This window comes from Carassius auratus, chromosome 25 (assembly GCF_003368295.1).
Source record: "Carassius auratus strain Wakin chromosome 25, ASM336829v1, whole genome shotgun sequence".
NCBI classification, from domain to species: domain Eukaryota; kingdom Metazoa; phylum Chordata; class Actinopteri; order Cypriniformes; family Cyprinidae; genus Carassius; species Carassius auratus.
Window position 1 is genome coordinate 3,614,666 of NC_039267.1, and position 18,991 is coordinate 3,633,656.

Consider the following 18,991-nt stretch of genomic DNA (forward strand, 5'->3'; position numbering starts at 1 on the left):
GATGCAGTTCCCGAGGCGGAGCCCGATGCAGTTCCCGAGGCGATGCCCGATGCAGTTCCCGAGGCGGTGCCCGATGCAGTTCCCGAGGCGGTGCCCGATGCAGTTCCCGAGGCGGTGCCCGATGCAGTTCCCGAGGCGGTGCCCGATGCAGTTCCCGAGGCGGTGCCCGATGCAGTTCCCGAGGCGGTGCCCGATGCAGTTCCCGAGGCGGTGCCCGATGCAGTTCCCGAGGCGGTGCCCGATGCAGTTCCCGAGGCGGTGCCCGATGCAGTTCCCGAGGCGAAGCCCGATGCGGTTCCCGATGCAGTTCCCGAGGCGGTGCCCGATGCAGTTCCCGAGGCGGTGCCCGATGCTGTTCCCGAGGCGGAGCCCGATGCTGTTCCCGAGGCGGAGCCCGATGCTGTTCCCGAGGCGGTGCCCGATGCTGTTCCCGAGGCGGTGCCCGATGCGGTGCCCGATGTTGTTCCCGAGGCGGTGTCCGTTACAGTTCCCGAGGCGGTGACCACAAGGCCGTGGTGGTCTTCGGCTCCGCCCTGGGAGACTCTGGCGGTGACCACGAGGACGTGGTGGTCATCCGCTCCGCCCTGGGGGACTCTGGCGGTGACCACGAGGACGTGGTGGTCGTCCGCTCCACCCTGGGGGACTCTGGTGTTGACCATGAGGACGTGGTGGTCTTCTGCTCCGACCTGGTGGACTCCGGCCTCGACCACAGAGACGTGGTGGTCTTCCGCTCCGCCCTGGAGGGCTCTGGCCTTGACCACACGGCTGTGGTGGTCATCTGCTCCGTCCTAGTGGACGCCTCAACATGTCCTTCATGGACTTATGTTTTGTGTTTTTTGAGTTCTGTTTCTGTCTGTTCTCTTTAGTTTAGTCTGGCCCTCCGTCCCTCCCCCTGTACCTCCTCCGGTCCTCCTCCCTCCTGATCTCCCGGTTTTATGTATCATTTCTGGTGTTTGTCCCCCATGTGTTTCTTTTCTGGCCCTCCGTCCCTCCCCCTGAGCCTCCACCTGTCCGCCTCCCTCCTGGTCTCTGTGTCATGTTTTGTCTTTAAGCGTCTGGTAGCCGCTCCGTAGAGGGGGGGTACTGTCACAGTGTCTGGGTTGTTGTTCCCCGGGGTTCCACTAGATGTCCTCCTTCTCACGGTGCCTGTCCCAGATCACTTCCTGTTCCCTTATATGGTCACCTTCCTCCTTGTTACCTGATTGATTGTTCACCCCACCTGTCTCCTGTTTCCCAATTATCCTTCTGTGTATAAATACCCTGTCTGTCTTAGTCTATGTCACGGAGTCCTTGTCTGATGTCATTGTGTTTCAGGTCCATCAGTCTTGCTTTGTCTTACCCTATGTGTCTCATTCTCTCGTTCCACCAGACTTCCTCTACCTTTCCGTTCTCCCGAGTTCCCCGTTTCATCCGGTTCCCTTTTTGTTTGATTTGTCTCTCATGACTGTTTATTTTGTATTTACCCCTCTGTTTAAATAAAACCCTTACCTGCATTTGGATCTACCCTCTCTTTGTGTTTTTCCCCAATACCTATCGTGACAGTTTTTCATAGAGCCACATAATAAATCAGGCTTCATAAAGAGTGAACAACTGAAACATTGCATCATTTTCAAAACATTGATCTGTCAACTTCGTAGTCAACTAATCGTGTGATTTTGGGGCGGGACTTGTCTGTTTGCTTGACCAATAATAAATGGGTTGGAAATACAGGAGAATTAATGCACTACAATTATAAATGACACACATTTGGGGTGTAGAATTAACAATTTAAATAAAAAAGTTCTGTTTACATACGGTAAATAAACTTTAACATAGTGTTTCCTACTGGTTTGCTTTTTGCTGCAGATCATATTTTTTATGTTTTGAAAATACATACAATGTTTGTTATTAAGCTCACTTTGCAAAAACATTATGCTCCACCAATAACACATCTGTAAACATTCTTGACTTCCTATAAATGGTAATCTATAACACTTAAATTGTAAGTGTCCACAGTTATGACTCACTTTCTACCATAAACATTTGTTATTGGTTGTGAATGGTTTTGTGTATTGCTTCTTAATTCTCCATGAATTTGTGCAGATGCAACTGAAGCACGTCGCATGGGGAAAACCGCAGTTTGATTTACTTCAGTGAGAGCGATACGTCTTCCTGCGTGGAGAGAGTCGAGGCCGATTCTCAGACTGCGTGTTTGCCAGCAGACAGCAGAACCATGAGTACACTCGCATTTCACAACAGTATTTCATCAGGAAAAAATGATGGATGAAACTATGCAAGAAACTCAACTTCTGCCTTTCTCTATAATCTCTCAATTGTTTCTTCAATTCAGCCATGAGAAAGAGAGCAAATCAAGACATTTCTCCTTTAGGAAAAAGTCAAACTGTGCTTAGATGTGCCAAATTATAAGAGTCAGAGATCTTAAATATGAACTCATACATTTCTCATCAAATGGTCTAAGCAGCTCTACATTCATTTTATAGTTCTGTACTCATACTGTGTGACAACCAATGTCTCATCTGTGTCTTTTTTTTAATTCCTCACACATTTCAGAAGAAACACGATGTGGATTCTTCAGAGAAACATGACTGCGATCTCCATCACGTCTCATGAGGTATGAAAGAGCAACATCAGAGCTGTAAAACGTTCATTTGGGAATGTTTTCTCAGGCCTATGAAACTCAAACTGGGAATGTAAAATCAAGGTTGCCATCAGGTTTGCATACAGAGCTGGTTTTAGATGATCTTTAGATGAAGATGCAGTCTTACCATTTCTGCCCGTCTGCCTCGTGTTGTTGAACCGTATATCCAAACTGAGCCTCCTTCGAACCCTTGATGATTTTAGCATGTCTGGTGTCAATATTAAAGCAGGTCCGCCGCCCTGAAATAAACCCAGACAACCTTTCAATTTAATTCAGTTGGCAGTAAATGGATTAAAGTCATGGAAAACACTTCCCTATTTGTAGACTGTTACATGCTTATATGAAAAACCATGTTTTTTCATGCATCATTTTTCAGTTTTTTTTTTTTAAAGTAAATCATTCTTAGGGTATATATTTAAACTGATCTTGCCTTCTAATGTGAGCACTAACGATGCTTGTCTTAGCAAATGATTTTTTGGCATAAACACTGTGAAACTGCAGCACTCACATGAAGAGTCTGATAAAAGCCCTAAATGTTACAATACGTCTAAATAACTTTTATTCTATTCTTGCGCTGTTTTAAAGGAGGCACAGTTTATCTCACGTAGTTCATAAAGATGATAAACAGTCAATGAGACCACATGAAAGAGCAGGAGGGAAACACTGAAGCTAAAGGCCATCAGCAGCACATATCAAAGTGATTTCTGATGTCTGGACGGACATTCACAGCCTCTGGATTTCATTTAATGTTCATCAGGAAAGGTCAAGAATATGGTATCATAGAAGTGATGTCACATCGCCTTTCGGGTTTAATTTCCTGGGGAAACGTTTCCCTTGACAGGAAAAAAAAAAGTAAAAAGGATCAGTCACATATGGAGCCACATCTCTATATTCTTCTGTTTTTCTCAGCAGGGTGAAAAGTCCCAAAAAGAAAGAAGCGCATGATGAAAAGTCATCACACTTAAAAAGACGCAGTGGCCTGTTGTGGAGCCAACAAAAAAATTAAAATATGTTCCTCACATTCACAGTCTGAGTGATTGGAATGCGTTTTGGAGAGCGTCGTTTTGTCTTATAGACAGGAATGTTCTGGCCTCAGTACAAGATATAACACTAGTTTTTGTGGTGTAATGTGTTACCACAGAAAATAAGATTCACTTATCCATCAGATTTGCTTAAAAAGAAGTTAAATCACGACTATGGGGTCATGCACTTTGAAGGTTTTTGACGTGAAGCTCTTTTTCTTAACCATTGAATGAATTCTTCCTGAATAAAATGGTTTTTGAACTCTAAAGCATCGTTTTAGGCAACTGATCTAGGCCACTAAAATTTGGTCTGTTGGCTGTCCGTTAACATTTCCGCTCATTTAAGCATGGAAGTGCCAAGAACATGCTGGATATTTCTGCTGGTGTGGGTTCTAGACTGATGCTTTTGAGCCAATCACCTGAGTCGTAAATGTCATGTGACCTCACAATTCTAGAGCCACAGGAAAATGCATTTTTAATGCATATTCATTTTTTTATATTTAGAACTATTTTTATTTGGGTTTTAGTACTTCACCTTGAAGTCTACAAGATTGTTGCACTGCATGATGGGATTGTCTGCCCATGAAGGATTTAAAATGCTGCAGCTTTGGGAAAGGGGCTACTGGAAAGCAAACTTAAAGTTTTAGTAAACCAGCATGACCTGCTAAAACCAGTTTAGTTCGAGGTTTGTTGTATCTGTGTTACAGAAGGGACGTGATGGGTTTATCTCAGCTCTTTCAGACGAGCTCTGGCTTTGGATGAGAAATGAATCCACGACCAACACTTCGGGCCAGAACTGAACCAGACGTTACACTCACATGGCAAGTGACGGAGTAAGATTCCAGCATGGTAAAGTCTTTCCCGAAGGTTTCTGGGAAAGTGCTCTTAAATTTGAAGGATTGAACAGGTGGCTCTTCTGACTCATCCAAGTCTCTAGATATGACCCAGGTCCATCTGTAAATATATTTTCCAAGTGTTTTTTCACCTCTAGCAGGTGAAAATCGTAGTCTAATCACTAAATAAAGTAACAGCACACCTCTCCTCAAAAAAAAAAACTTGTGTGTGTGGCATCCAAATGCATTCGAGGGCATAATATAAAAAAAAAAAAAAAAAAAACTCTGTCTGAGGAAAAACAAACTGTGTTTTTGATTAAGCTCAAAGTAGGTTAAAATCTGTCAGATGGATGCTATTTTCTCCTCATTACTAAACAGGCCCAGACACTTCCGGTGTCATCCGCCAATCAGATCGCTGATCACCGAGAGAAACATCCCTGCAAGCATTTAGATTTAATGCACCACAGTGATGTCAATAAATATGCTCCTTCTTCTTCCACAGTGTTTTGAACTAAGGACTATGCCACTAGTCATTAATGGGTGGAGAGCAGGAGTTGGGTCCTTTTTCACAAGCATTCCATAAATATATCTTGCCTCAGACGTACTTTTTCCACATCGAGTCGTCTATTGTTTTTAAATGACAGTGTTTTAAGAGCTCGTGCACTCGGAGACGCACGTAAACAGTGTAATACATCTGCCCCCTGCTGGACGCCACGCGCAAACACATCGCTGAGAGAAAGACGCATGTTGCGCTAATTAAGAAAATTAAGTCATGCATCTACAAAAAGGTTTGATTTTATATTCTATTTAACCTAATACGTTCAATTTAATGTGTGTAGGCTAGATTATGAATATTGCAACTCTTTTGGGAGCCGCAGCTCTTGGAAATCCGTCTAGCTGAAGTTCTGGCAGGTCTAGAGATCGGATCGATCTGTATTTATGAGCTAAGACTTGAGGTAACCACTTCTCAGCTCATTAAAAATCCCTTATGGCAGGATTCAGTTCGCCAGAATTTATCTTCTCTGCATACATTTATGGTAATCGAACCCATGCATGACATGTGCCCTCCTGTGTAGGTCCATTAGATGAGCGAGTGTGTGTAAGTGGATCCAGATTGTGTGTGTGATCCAGGAACTAGATCCTGCTCATTAAAGTCCATCTGGATGACGGTCACACGGTTCCTCTAGAGTTCCTCCATTATCAGCCTGATGAGACCCGTTTACAAAAATCTGTTCGAAGAACGTTTGCTAACGTTCCATTTCATTTTGGAACGTTTTGATTGATTATGCAAGGATTATGGGAACGTTCCATTTCATCATGCTACAACGATTTGGTGTTACTTTTGAATTTTCTTTGAACGTTCTGAAACAAACAAACAAAAAAGTAGCATTTAAAAAAAGATTACACGAAATTCAAAAGGTTTCAGGAAAAAAAAAACGTTCCATGAACAGTGTATAAATAATGTTTTTGTGCTAAAGTTTTGACAACATTCTTTAAGACCCGTTGACATTCTGTTTATGGAAGAATTTTTGTTCATGACTTTGGGAGAACTTTGCCAGAACGTTCCCTGTTATTTGAGATTCACTTTATTGAACCTGAAATCAACTCATATGACAAGCCACAAACTGCAAGCAACTTTTGCAAAAACAAAAAAACAAAAAGAAGAATACCTAAATCATAAATATAAATACAACGCAGCATATTTCAGAACTTATAAAGCATAGAATGTTTGAGTTTCATCATGCTTGTTAAATAAAAATAACCTCTTGATTAGAATAAAGAGCAAATCAAGACTTTTGCCTAAATATAAATACTCACAGGTTCCTCCTGAGAAAAATACCAGTGATCTCTCCAGCTGCGCCGAGATCTCAAGCTTATATGTTTCTCATGAAATAATCTAAGCATTTTCACATTCATTTTACAGCTCTCTATTCTTACTGGATGACAACTAAGGAACCCTAAAGCAAAAATAATGTACTTGTTTTAATCTGATTTATCTCACTTGTGGAGACTGTTTTGTCCTCAGAGTCTAAGCACACAGACAAACATGCTTGCGTAAGCTCACACACCCCTTTACACTCACACACACTCACACACACACACACACTCACCTGGCATCAGAGCGGCGACACACAGCAGAAAGATGCAAGTGTACTCCATCCGTTCATACATGAATGGGTCAGTGTGTGTGTGTGTGTGTGTGTGTGTGTCAGGTCCTCACAGCGAGAGCAGACAGTCGGGTCTGATCGAGTCCTGAACCGCAGCAGAACTTCATCTGAGGAGGAGGAGCTGACCGCTGCCTCGAGGAGGAGGAAGAGCAGATTGAGCAGGTACCTGACTGGCTCCCACACACTCTCTGCTCTTACAGCTGCTGTACCTCTCTCTCCAGATGTGCAGCCGTGGAAAATAAAGTTCTGCAGCTCTCACGACTCCACATCTGTCGGAAAACACTACACATGTTGCTGCCAGAGCTTAACGGACTGCAATAACATTGTGATTTCCACTCCATGCATGCTTTAAACCCCCAAGAAATCAAAACTGTGGCTGTAGGGTTATTCTATTGTGGCATCAAACTTTAAAACACATATTTTGGGGAGTTCTGAATCTATAATTACACTTAATGCATAAAGACAAGACACCACAAGTGAGTGGGGGGGGGGGGGGGACTAATTTTAAGCAAACTTATAATACTTGTAATAAAAAATAACTTGCAATACTTTTTTTAAAGTTTTAAAATACATTTCTGAGATAAGTTTAAGTAGTGATGCATGATTCATATTTGCTAACATTTCCAGAACATGAATCTGAACACTTTAGGTTTAAAATTCGTTTTCAGTTTGGTTATCATATAATAGTTAGATGTTTTTACAGAGAGGATTTTGGAGATCTGTTATTATCACTGAGTTAATCAGAAAATACTGCCATCAGCCAAAAAAAAAAAAAAAAAAAAAAAATTTCCAATGTTTTAGTAATACAATTTTTACGAAATCAGGGAAATAATATATGAACAACACCCAGCATGAATAATGTAGATAAGAATAAAACTGCTAAAGTTGGTATTAGTAAGTGCTTCTAAAGTGCAAAATCAACCTTTAAGATATGTATTGTATTTGAAATTTGCAGGTGCAAATAGATCAAATGCAATAATAAAATCAAGCAAATAATATTAACAAACCCCTCTATAAATATATTCAGAATATACAATAAAACTCTACATGTTGATGTATGTGATATAAGTGCTGTTGTTGTTTTTGAGAAAACATCTTTTAAAGATATGCATTGTGATGAAATCTACAGACACAAGTAGATTAAAGTGCAAAAATGCACTTAAAGGTGAGTGGTGCATGCAAAAGCATTGTTGTCTTGCTTCAAGCTGAAACCTTGGAAGCAGAACAATGCAATGATTAGTTTGTGGTTGTGTTTGTTAATGAGGGAGGCTAAAGTACACAGATGAGTATCCTGGAAGCTGGTGAGGGGGATATGAAACAGCGACCGCACCAAAGACGCTGCTGATTAGCCGTTCACCTTCATGGAGTGACTCCAGATGTGACCAGATGTTTGATAATGAAGCAGGAGCTGATTAACTGCAGACACGGTCTGAGCTGTAAGTCTCAGACGAATGAACCTCCAGTACACAGGAAAACTGAACTGAAAAGCTGCATGAGTTTCTTCTGTGGAATACAAAAGAAGTTCAGTGGGTGGCAAGTTCCTGAAAGTCATCTAATGGTTTAATCTGAGGAACAGACACACATTTAAATCTGTATTCAAGGTTTTTATTTATTGCTCTTTTATAGTTACTGGTCTCACCTTTCATTATTTGGATTTTTTTTATATATTATCTGTGCTCCACAGAGAAATAAAAATGATATATGTGTGACAATGGACCACAAAACCAGTCATAAATTGAGATTTGTACATCACATGAAAGCTGAATAAATAAGCTTTCTTTTGATATATATATATATATATATATATATATATATATATATATATATATATATATATATATATATATATATATGGTTGAAAATCTGGAATTTGAAGGTGCATATATATATATATATATATATATATATATATATATATATATATATATATATATATATATATATATATATATATTGAGAAATATTGAGAAATTCACATTTAAATTTTCCAAATGAACTCCTTAGCAATGCATATTTTAAGCTAGTTAAAATCGTTAAAAATTAAGATTGCAGTAACACTGCATAAAACATTATGACTTTCATATTTCTTAAATATATTTTATCACTTGTTTTAGTTAAAAAGTAAACATTTTTGATTGCATTAAATATATTTTAAATAGAAGATCGTTTTCAAAATAGGCAAAAACAGGCAAATATATTCAAGATATAATGAGAAAGATGCAATGGAAACACACGTGAATATCTTAGTGTTAAAAATCTTTTAACGAAAAAGTAAGTTTTTGCATTTACCAAAACAAGAAGTGATTAAGAAATTGGAGCGCAAATGTGAAAAATAAAAGCTTCTGGAATATGGATTAGCAGACGTCAGGCCACTATAAACCTTTAAATCTAGACTTTGTGGGTGTGTTTCAGCTCATAATGTTCACAGCCAGAAACTGCTGCAATTAAACCTGCGTCAAATGAACTCACCAAACCTCCAAATGAATCAGATGTGCTAAAATAAGATCTAACAGCCACATCACACAGAAGAGAAGTCGGTCTGAAACATGAGCTCATCTGTGTCTTTATTACAGTCAGTCCAGGACAGGACAGGAAGGGCGTCATGGAGCAAACCACACAAAGTTTGGCGTGTATTTCTCTCCTCCGGGCCAGACGGCATGAAGAAGGAGCTGTGTTTGCCAGATCAGGTCTGAACCCTGAAGATGCATGTGTGTCTGTGTGTTTGACAGAACATGTTATAGTTTGTCTTATTATTAGTGTTTATATATTCAAGCAAATGAATCAGTCTGGCAATGTGACAACTTGCCCCGGTCTTGTTATAAGCGTTATACTGTGTATGAAAACGCTCGTTTTGAAGCTGGATAAAGAACAGTAGACCCAAAATATCAGGTGAATGCATTTCTAAATGAAGTTTTAGTCTTCAAAACATCAAGTTTACTCCAGTACAAATCAATGTTTGGAGTCATTCTTCATAATTCACCCCATATTTAACTCAGCATTTTACATGACGTAAAAAAATAAAATCAGATTTTGACTTGTGATGAAGCTTTTTCTGCGCGATGCACCTGTGAACTGAACACACAGATGTATCCAGCACATGTTAAAGAAGATCAGAGCTGAATTCAGCATGACAGTCAGACACTGCATGTGTTATATAATCACCAGAGAGAGAGAGAGAGAGAGATGAGGGAGGAGTCGTGTGTGTGTGTGTGTGTGTGTTTGACTCACACACTCAGCAGCAGCAGCAGATGTGTCATTTACTTCTCTTCACCATCTCCAGCAGCAGAAGATCATCTGGAGCTCAAAGAGAGCAGATCTTCATGACCAAAGTCAAGGTAAGAAGACTGACACGAGATAGAAATGGTCAGGAACTAGTTGAGTCTACAGCTAAAAGAGCAGGTTTCCCAGAGAAAATGTAAATGTATTAATATTTTTTAAAAGTATTTTTATAATGAATATATATTTTTTGCACAATTCTTTCATGAATACAATTTTTTATAATATAATACAATTGTATTTTGAGATTATATTATGAATAAAAAGCTTATTTTTTATAGTGAACATTTTATAATATATTTTTTCAGGTCTCATATTTTAATAGTATGTTTTTTTTTTTCATGAGTTAAAAGTTTATAGTATGATCTAATATAAATATATTAATAAGATTACATTATATTATGGATACATTTTTTTTTAAATAATGAATATATTTTTTATTTAATGCCCAAAGATATTATATTTTATGACCATATTTTATAATGAATATATATATATATATATATATTTTGATATTTTTTGATATTTTTTGATATTTTTTTACTGCACGATATCACCAATTAAATCTTTATTATTTACAAATTATAAACAATATTATTATAAATTACCAAAGCTTCCATTGCTTTATTTTGTTAGGTATTTGTAATGCAAAGTAATATTCTTGTCTCTTTTTGTATTAAAACATATTTAAACATCAACATTTTTTTTGTTTTAGTGAGTTAAATAGTGCTTGTCGTGCATTCAGTGGTGCTCATGTTGTCTTCATATGAAGATATGAATATAATGCACTTCCCTTCTTGAGCAGAGGGTGCGGATGGATTCCCATTGTGTTTGAATCCCTGAAGATTGGGTTCGAGTCGAGCGTGCGTGTGAAGGAAAGAATATAATAAGAAGGAAACACACGGAGGCAAAGCAGGAATTGAGCTGAAACAATAGCAAACAATGAGAACAACACAAACCACAGGATGAGAGAATCACACAACAGTCTTTTACTAGTCAGAGTCATTTATTTTCATTTCCATGTGATCATATCCCACTTTTTACTCACTGCTAGTCAAGTCAGGCTTATAAAGGAGCGGGAAACATTGACTCTGTGTTTCTCTTCATCTGCTATATGGGCTGAAGAAGATTATCTTTCTTCTGCCTGATTAAATACTGGAGTTACACAATCTTGTGAATGCATCGTCACCGCGAGAGAGAGAGAGAGAAAAAGAGAGAGAAAATGGGTCATGTTCTCTGTTTGATCGCTGACGTTAACACGTGGGATGTGGCAGCTGTCAAACTCTGCATCCCTTTATAAACCTCAGAAGCATTCATTAAACAGAAGCATGCAGGAACTGTTCAACTGAGAGCATATCATGGGAAAAAATGAGGGATTAGACGTGAATAACGTGTCACTATAAATAGATAGATGTGTGTTACTGGTGCTGCTGGTGGTGTGTGTGTAACCAGTGCTCTCTCGCTGTGTTTGGATGCAGATGTCGTGGCACTCCATGTACAGGAGCTCCAAGTTCCGGCACGTTTATGGAAAAGCGGGAAGCAGGGAACAGTGTTACGAGGGAATTCCCATCACTCACAGCGTCCATGACAACCACTTCTGTGCCGTTAACCCCAAATTCCTGGCCGTGGTCACCGAGAGCGCGGGAGGAGGAGCGTTCCTCGTTATCCCACTTCATAAGGTAAGAGTTACCACCTAACCGTACTCTGCTGACCGAAACTGCTGAAGCATAGTCCTACGGTGTATACACAAACCATTATGACCAATTATACAACTAAGCATAACCAAACTGTACATACCAAAATAAACTAGACTAACTAGCTCAACAGCTATGCTAATAAAGCATAATGACTATACTGTTTAGACTAAAACGGATTAGTTTAACAATGCAATCAATTAAAGTGTAGCTGTATTGTGCATATTAATTACACCAACATACTCAAACAAACTAGTTTAACTAGATTAACCCACTATGCAGCTGAAGCATTACCATACTGTGCATACTAAAACAAACTAGTTTAACCTTCCAATCAGTTATAGTGTAGCTGTACTGTATATATTAAACCTAGTTCAATCATCCAATCAATTCAAACACATTCATACTGTTCATACTAAAAGAAACTAGTGTAACAAATCAAAATAAAATCATTTGAATAGTAAAGCACACTAGTTTAACCAACTGTATTGTGCATGCTAAAACATTTTAAACAACCAAAGCATTGTCATACTGTACATATGAAAACAAACCAGTTTAACCAACTTTTAAACGGGAATATAACTGAACTTTGCATACTAGAACCAACTAGCTTCACCAACCAAATATAAGTGACTATCATACTGTGGATGTGAAAACAAACTAGTTAAACAACATGAAGCATTACTTTACAAAAACTAGTTTAACCATCCAATTAAAGCAGTCATACTGTGCATATGGAAACGAACTAGCAGAGGTGGAAAGAGTACAAAAATATTCTACTCAAGTAAAAGTACCATTACATGAATGAAATTTTACTTAAGTACAAGTAAAAGTACCAGTCTAAAAATGGGACCAAGGGTGTCAGACTCAGTTCCTGGAGAGCCACAGTCCTGCACAGTCTAGATATAACCCTAATTAAACACACCTGATCCAGCTTATCTAATCATTTAGGTTTATTTGAAAACTACATGATATGTGTGCTGGAGCAGGGTTAGAACTAAACTCTGCAGGGCTACGGCCCTCCAGGAACTGAGTTTGACACCCCTGGCACAGGCCTATTAATCTCAAACTAGTTGTTTTTAATTAAAGGAATCAGTTATTTAGAATAATAAGACATTTGGGCTGTTACCAGGCAAATTAGTATCAACAAACTCATCTTTTCAATGCAGACGAAATGCAGAAGCTTCATCGGAAGTGGCATTTAGATGTATTTACACACTGTTTAGTGCAGGACAAGAATGCATTTAACCTGCAGTTACAAATGCATGAATAATGTTTTGATATACAAGGCATAAAATGTTGAATACTCATTTGAAATGATAAGAAATTAATTATAAAAAAAAATAAATCAAAAGATACTTTAAATGTGAAATTAAAATGGCCAGTATGTGTCAGCAAGTCACTGTTAATAAGTGAGTCACTGCGATTGAACTGAATCATTTAAACGGTTGATTCATTCAGGAACGAAACACTGTCACGTTGCTCAGAGACGCAAAACTGTGCTTTGGTGGCTGTGTTTGGAATTATTTTTTGTTGTAAAAATAGAGCAAAAACAGGCAATATGGTATCTAAAACGCAAGTCTCTTAATTAACTTGTTTACTGACCTGTTGTAAAAAAAAAAAAAAAAAAAACATTGTTAAAACAACAAAGATATTATCGCAGACGATATATATCGCACACTCCGCACCAGTCTTTTGGGCTAATTTGTGCAAAACCTCTTGCTAAAATCTCAAAGCTTCATTTTAACCACCAATGCAACGTTGCAATTATTTTGTTTCCAGGGAGCTAATTTTATTTTTTTATTTAATGTGTTTTGAAATGTAGCGAAGTACAATACTTCAAACAAAATATACTTAAGTAAAAGTACAATTACAGATTTAAAAAATTACTTTAAAAAGTAGAAGTACACAAAAAAGCTACTCAATTACAGTAACGCGAGTAAATGTAATTCGTTAATTTCCACCTCTGCAAACTAGTTTAACTAATCAGTTAGTGCTTAATCATACTGTCCATAAAAACAAACTAGTTTAACTAAACTATCCAACTGAAGCATAACTATAGTGTGCATACTAAAACAAACTAGTTTAACTAACTTTTCAACCGAAGCATAAATGTACTGTGCACAACTAGTTTCCAAATGAAACTTAATGACTTTCCAAATGAAGCATGACTGGACTGTGTATATTGAAACAAACTATCCACATAAACTAAAACAATCTAGTTTAACCAAATGAAGCTTCAGCATACTGTGCTAAACTGAAACTAACCAATCAAGGCAAAGTCATATTGTACATGCTAAAACAAACTAGTCAGTTAAATTGTAGTTGCATACCAAGTGAAGCATAATCATACCTTGCAAAACCATCCAACCAGTTATAACCAAGTAATTTGACCAACCAATTGAAGCATAACTACTTTCTACATACTAAATACTGTTTAAACATCAGATGATTTTAAAGGATAACAACTGGTTTAACATCCAATTAACTACAGAACAACCCTTCTCTATATAATGAAACAAATAGTTTAATGAACCATTAGGAGGGAGCATAACCGTTCAGGATGCAAAAGTACTAGTTTATCCATCCATCCAGTGAAAGCACAGAACCAGAACTAACTGGTGTAATGTTTTGGTCTCAGTACTATCACAGTACGTGATATTAGAGACAGTAGTGGTCCATAAGCGTGTGTTTTGGAGGATGTATTGATATCAGTGTCTCTGGGAGAGATAGATGGAGAAACCTGTGACTGGTACAGAAACTCAATCAGCTCTTTGTTAGACTTCTGAGACTAGTTAGTTCAGTCCTCAAGTGCACACGCGCTACTGAGTCAAAACCACATCAGAAATCTGTTTTATCAAACTTAAGAGAGCGTGGTGAATCAAATGATTTTCTGTTAGCAAATTAATACTAGTTTAGGTAATGTGGCCGCTTAGATTTCTGTGGAACCAGAAAGAATAGATTGTAGCGCCGCCTTCTGGTAGAAATAAGAACTGAAATATAGAAAATTATTAGAGAAAGAGAAATAAAACACTATATTGCAGGGTGACAAAATACAGTTTAGTTAACACACAGCGGGGCACATATGAGGTAAGTTGTCAGTTGCACAGTAATCTCCAAAAAGTTGAGAAAAATACCTTATTTGTAAAAATGTAAGACAATGCCATCTTCACCTGCACATGATAGGTGTATTAAAATATGTTATTGGCTATTTAATTGGCTTTTTCATTTTGGCATTTTGGTTTTTCAACAACATTTAAACTGTAAAACAATTATGAAAAATGAAAAACAGACTGAAATGCATAAAAAATAACAATACGGCATGCAATAATTAAATATATAAAATAATCAAAAGAAAATGAAAGAAAAAAAGTGAAAGTGAAGTGAAGTAACTAATGAATACATAATTCTATTTAAGATTTATTTACAAATATTATTTAGCTTTGATTTATTTTTCAGTTTTAGTAACTTCAGTAGTTCAACCTAAACATATTTTATTTCAGTAATTTTCCAAGACAATTTTTCTAATTTAAAATTTTAATTAATTCTTAATAATTATTTTTTTTTTAGTTTTTTTTATTACATTTTTATTTTATTTTATCTTGATTCTAAATCAATAAAAACTGTAAATATTTTTGATCTCACTGTAACTAATATATAAAGTAATAAAACTTACTGTATGTGACTTCTTGCCCCGACCTCACATTAATGCATACTGTTATAAAGTGATCGTGTCTTAATTTATGTCAGTGTTGTGTTATTATATTAACCGATAAAAAAGCATATGAGATTGGTATTTAGTTTTGACAGAGACCAGCATACAACACCACTGCTAGAGAACACGTTTGACTAGTGCGATCTAAGCAAATTTCCTGTGTGACAAATAGCCCCGGTCTGAATATGAGCTCTTGTCCCTCAGCCGGGGAGAATAGACCCTCATCACCCAAAGGTGTGCGGTCACCAGGGAAGCGTGATGGACATCAAATGGAGTCCATTCATGGACAACATTATCGCGTCCAGCTCCGAGGACTGTACGGTGAGAGTCTAACCAGTGAACGCTGATGATTACAGCGACCACATTTCCGCCAATGCAGCCGTGACCTTTGACCCCCAGGTGAGAATCTGGCAGATTCCTGACGGCGGTCTGAGGAGGAACATGACCGAGGCTCTGATGATCCTGATTGGTCACAGCCGGAGGGCGGGGCTTATCGAGTGGCATCCCACCTGCAGCGGCATCCTGCTGAGCGCCGGATACGACTGCAAGGTCACCTCCAAAACCAGAACTAACTCTGACTAACACACAGTGAGCTGAACCACAGACCCGTAATGTGTTCCGATGTTTGTGTGACAGATTGTGATCTGGAACCTGGAGGAGGGCGTGGCTGTGAAGATGATTGACAGCCATCCAGACGTCATCCTCTGTATGTCCTTCAACACTGATGGAAGTTTACTGGCCACTAGCTGTAAGGATAAAAAACTGAGGATTATTGATCCACGTTCAGGGAAAGTTCTTCAGGTGAGAGCTTTATGTTTTTGAATTAGCATTTTTATCGTTTTTATAAATAAGTATTTGTATTTTAAAATGAATAAATTATGAATTTGATATTTTTATATGTTATATTTAAAATATTTTATCTACGATTGTTTGTATTAAATATATTATGTTGGAAGTAAAATATATTTTTGCGTTATTCTAATTGCTGTTGAAAAATTATACATTTTTTTTAATAATAAATATAAAAATATATATTTAACTCAATTTAATCCGATTCGGTTTCATCTTTTTTTATTTAAATTAAAACATTATGTAATGTTGTTATTTAATTTTTTGTTTATATTTTAGCTACACATTATATTTAATCATACATGTTTGTTTAATTAAATGTATTATGTTGTAAACAAATTCTATTTTTGCGTTTTTCCAATTTGGTGTCACAGAATAATTACATTTTTTGTTGTTTATAATAAATATAAACAAATAAATATATTTTAATGTCTTTTAAAATGAACAGTTCTATTATATAATGTAATTAATATATAAATAATTATATTCCTATATATTAATAAAATATGTATTATATATTTGTTTAATATTTTTATTAATAAATTTTAGATGTATATGTTAACTACATAATATTTTTGTTTTAAATATTAAACTAGTTTATATTTTAATATGTTTATTTAACTAATTCTATTTTGTCAGAAATACATGTCATTTTTGCATTATTTTAATTTGGTTTTACTAAATTATATATATATATATATATATATATATATATATAGAGAGAGAGAGAGAGAGAGAGAGAGAGAGATACATTTTCATAATAAACATAAAAACTATGCATAAAATTGTTTTTAATTTTTATTTTTTGATATTCTGTACTTTTAGATTTAAATTCTACCTATACATTATATTTAACTGTTCATGTGTGTATAATTTGTTTATATGCTTAAATGTTTAAATGTAAAATGTTTACATTTAAATATTTTTTTTTTGCATGATAAATACATGAATATCTCTATAGTTTAACTAAAGAAATATTTATTTAAAAATGTATATTTAATTTTACATTATTACGTTTAAATTTGAACCGATCCTGCTTGTTTAACTCTGTGTTCATCTGAACAGGAAGCAGACTGTAAAAGCTCCCGAGTGAACCGCGTGGTGTTTCTGGGTAATCTGAAGCTCGTCCTCACCACAGGCGTCTCCAGGTGGAACACTAGACAGATTGCATTGTGGGATCAGGTAGGGTGTTAACTGTTCTCTAAACAAGAATAAGTCATCTGACTCCTTCAGACATGTGTGGAAACCTGCAGGAGGATCTGTGCGCTCCCATCACAGAGGAGGAGATCGACGGTCTGGCCGGAGTCCTCTTCCCCTTCTATGATGCTGACACACACATGCTTTATCTGGCCGGGAAGGTGAGCGAGTCTGCTGTTAAACATCTGAATCCCGCAGGACTGTGGCTCATCTGACTGTGGAGATGCTCTGACCTCCACAGGGAGACGGGAACATCAGGTATTACGAGGTGAGTGCTGAGAAACCCTTCCTGCAGTTCCTGATGGAGTTCAGATCGCCGGCTCCGCAGAAGGGTCTGGGTGAGTTACTCTCACCAAATCACCCATAGTCTCCATGCAAAGTTACATATCAAGACACACAATTGAATGCTTATGAACACATTTATTTTATTTTATTGTTTTAGAATTCAAATATTTGTATAAATCTTAATAAATAAATGTTATGGTGTTTCCCAATTTTTCAAGCATTGCTTCAGTTATTGTTGAGTAATATAAAATGACAATAAAATCTATAAGAAACATAAAAACATAAATCTTTTTTTTTTTTTTTTTACTGAAAATGAAATGCATGAAGTCAAATAAAATAAATTAAGTAAAAAAATATATAATATAGTGCTGTTAAAAAATTTATTGTGATTAATCGAATCCAAAATACAATTTTCTGTTCACATAATATATGTGTGTGTGCTGTGTATGTTATATAAAAAATATATATATACATATATTCAATATATAAACATGTTTTTGTTAAATATATACATGCATTTGTATTTATATATAAATAATAAATATACACAGTACACACACACAGATATATTGTGTGAACAAAAAAAAAAAAAATTAATGAAAGTATAATGTTTTACAATTAAAAACTAAATTAAATTATATGGTGTTTTGCTTCAGGTTTTTAAGTTTTTATTCAACTAAAATAAAATCACGTACAATTTTTTAAGAAATAAAACAATAGAAGTGTTGATGAAAATAAATTAAAAAACGGAAAATAAAATGTAAAGTAAAAGTTTTAAAAATTGCTGTTATATTACACAATTTTGGTTTTATTATTTTATTTTATATTTTAATTTGTTTATTTAATACTGAAATATTGGAGCATATTAATAAACTAAATTATATGATATGGTGTTTTCCAATTATTCCAATTATCCAAGTTATTATTGAAGTAAAAATTGTATTGCAATAAAATCCATAAGAAATGGAATCAATAAAAATAATATAAATGTTTTTAAAAAATAAATTGAAAAACAATATTATAAAATAATAAAGTATATATAGTATCCAAATACAAGAAAATAAATAAATTGAAAGTAATACAAATTATGTATTTTTTCATAAAAATAAAATAAAAGAAGGAAAGACAAAGGTAAGTGTGTGGTGAATGAGTCTGATCTGATGCTGATGTCGGTGTGTGTGCAGGTGTGATGGCCAAACGCGGTGTGGATGTGAGCGAGTGTGAGATCTTCAGGTTTTATAAGCTGGTGACTCTGAAAGGTCTGGTGGAGCCCATCTCCATGATCGTCCCGCGCAGGGTGAGCAAACACGGGTG

At 36.4% G+C, this 18,991-nt stretch overlaps 2 protein-coding genes across 5 annotated transcripts in view; one reads left to right on the plus strand and one right to left on the minus strand.

Moving 5' to 3' along the window:
• The window catches only part of itga11b (integrin, alpha 11b), a 37,222-nt gene extending 30,495 nt beyond the window's left edge, over positions 1 to 6,727 (minus strand). Inside the window, exons 1-2 of the mRNA XM_026202077.1 lie at positions 6,605 to 6,727; positions 2,766 to 2,877 (exon numbers count right to left, since the gene is read on the minus strand). Of these exons, the coding sequence (XP_026057862.1) occupies positions 2,766 to 2,877; positions 6,605 to 6,665 (173 nt within the window). The 5' untranslated portion in view covers positions 6,666 to 6,727. The remainder of the gene's footprint in view (positions 1 to 2,765; positions 2,878 to 6,604) is intronic.
• Positions 6,728 to 6,808: 81 nt separating this feature from the next.
• coro2bb (coronin, actin binding protein, 2Bb) overlaps positions 6,809 to 18,991 on the plus strand; it is a 15,172-nt gene continuing 2,989 nt past the window's right edge. The window contains exons 1-11 of one of the 4 annotated variants that reach the window (XM_026202089.1): positions 6,809 to 6,823; positions 9,235 to 9,348; positions 9,942 to 9,996; positions 11,416 to 11,616; positions 15,551 to 15,667; positions 15,746 to 15,895; positions 15,983 to 16,147; positions 17,261 to 17,377; positions 17,449 to 17,553; positions 17,634 to 17,730; positions 18,862 to 18,974. In XM_026202089.1, the coding sequence (XP_026057874.1) occupies positions 9,982 to 9,996; positions 11,416 to 11,616; positions 15,551 to 15,667; positions 15,746 to 15,895; positions 15,983 to 16,147; positions 17,261 to 17,377; positions 17,449 to 17,553; positions 17,634 to 17,730; positions 18,862 to 18,974 (1,080 nt within the window). In that variant the 5' untranslated portion in view covers positions 6,809 to 6,823; positions 9,235 to 9,348; positions 9,942 to 9,981. Of the gene's footprint in view, positions 6,824 to 9,110; positions 9,349 to 9,899; positions 9,997 to 11,415; positions 11,617 to 15,518; positions 15,668 to 15,725; positions 15,896 to 15,982; positions 16,148 to 17,260; positions 17,378 to 17,448; positions 17,554 to 17,633; positions 17,731 to 18,861; positions 18,975 to 18,991 lie in introns of those variants that run through there. The other 3 variants (XM_026202090.1, XM_026202091.1, XM_026202088.1) reach the window with 3 other exon arrangements.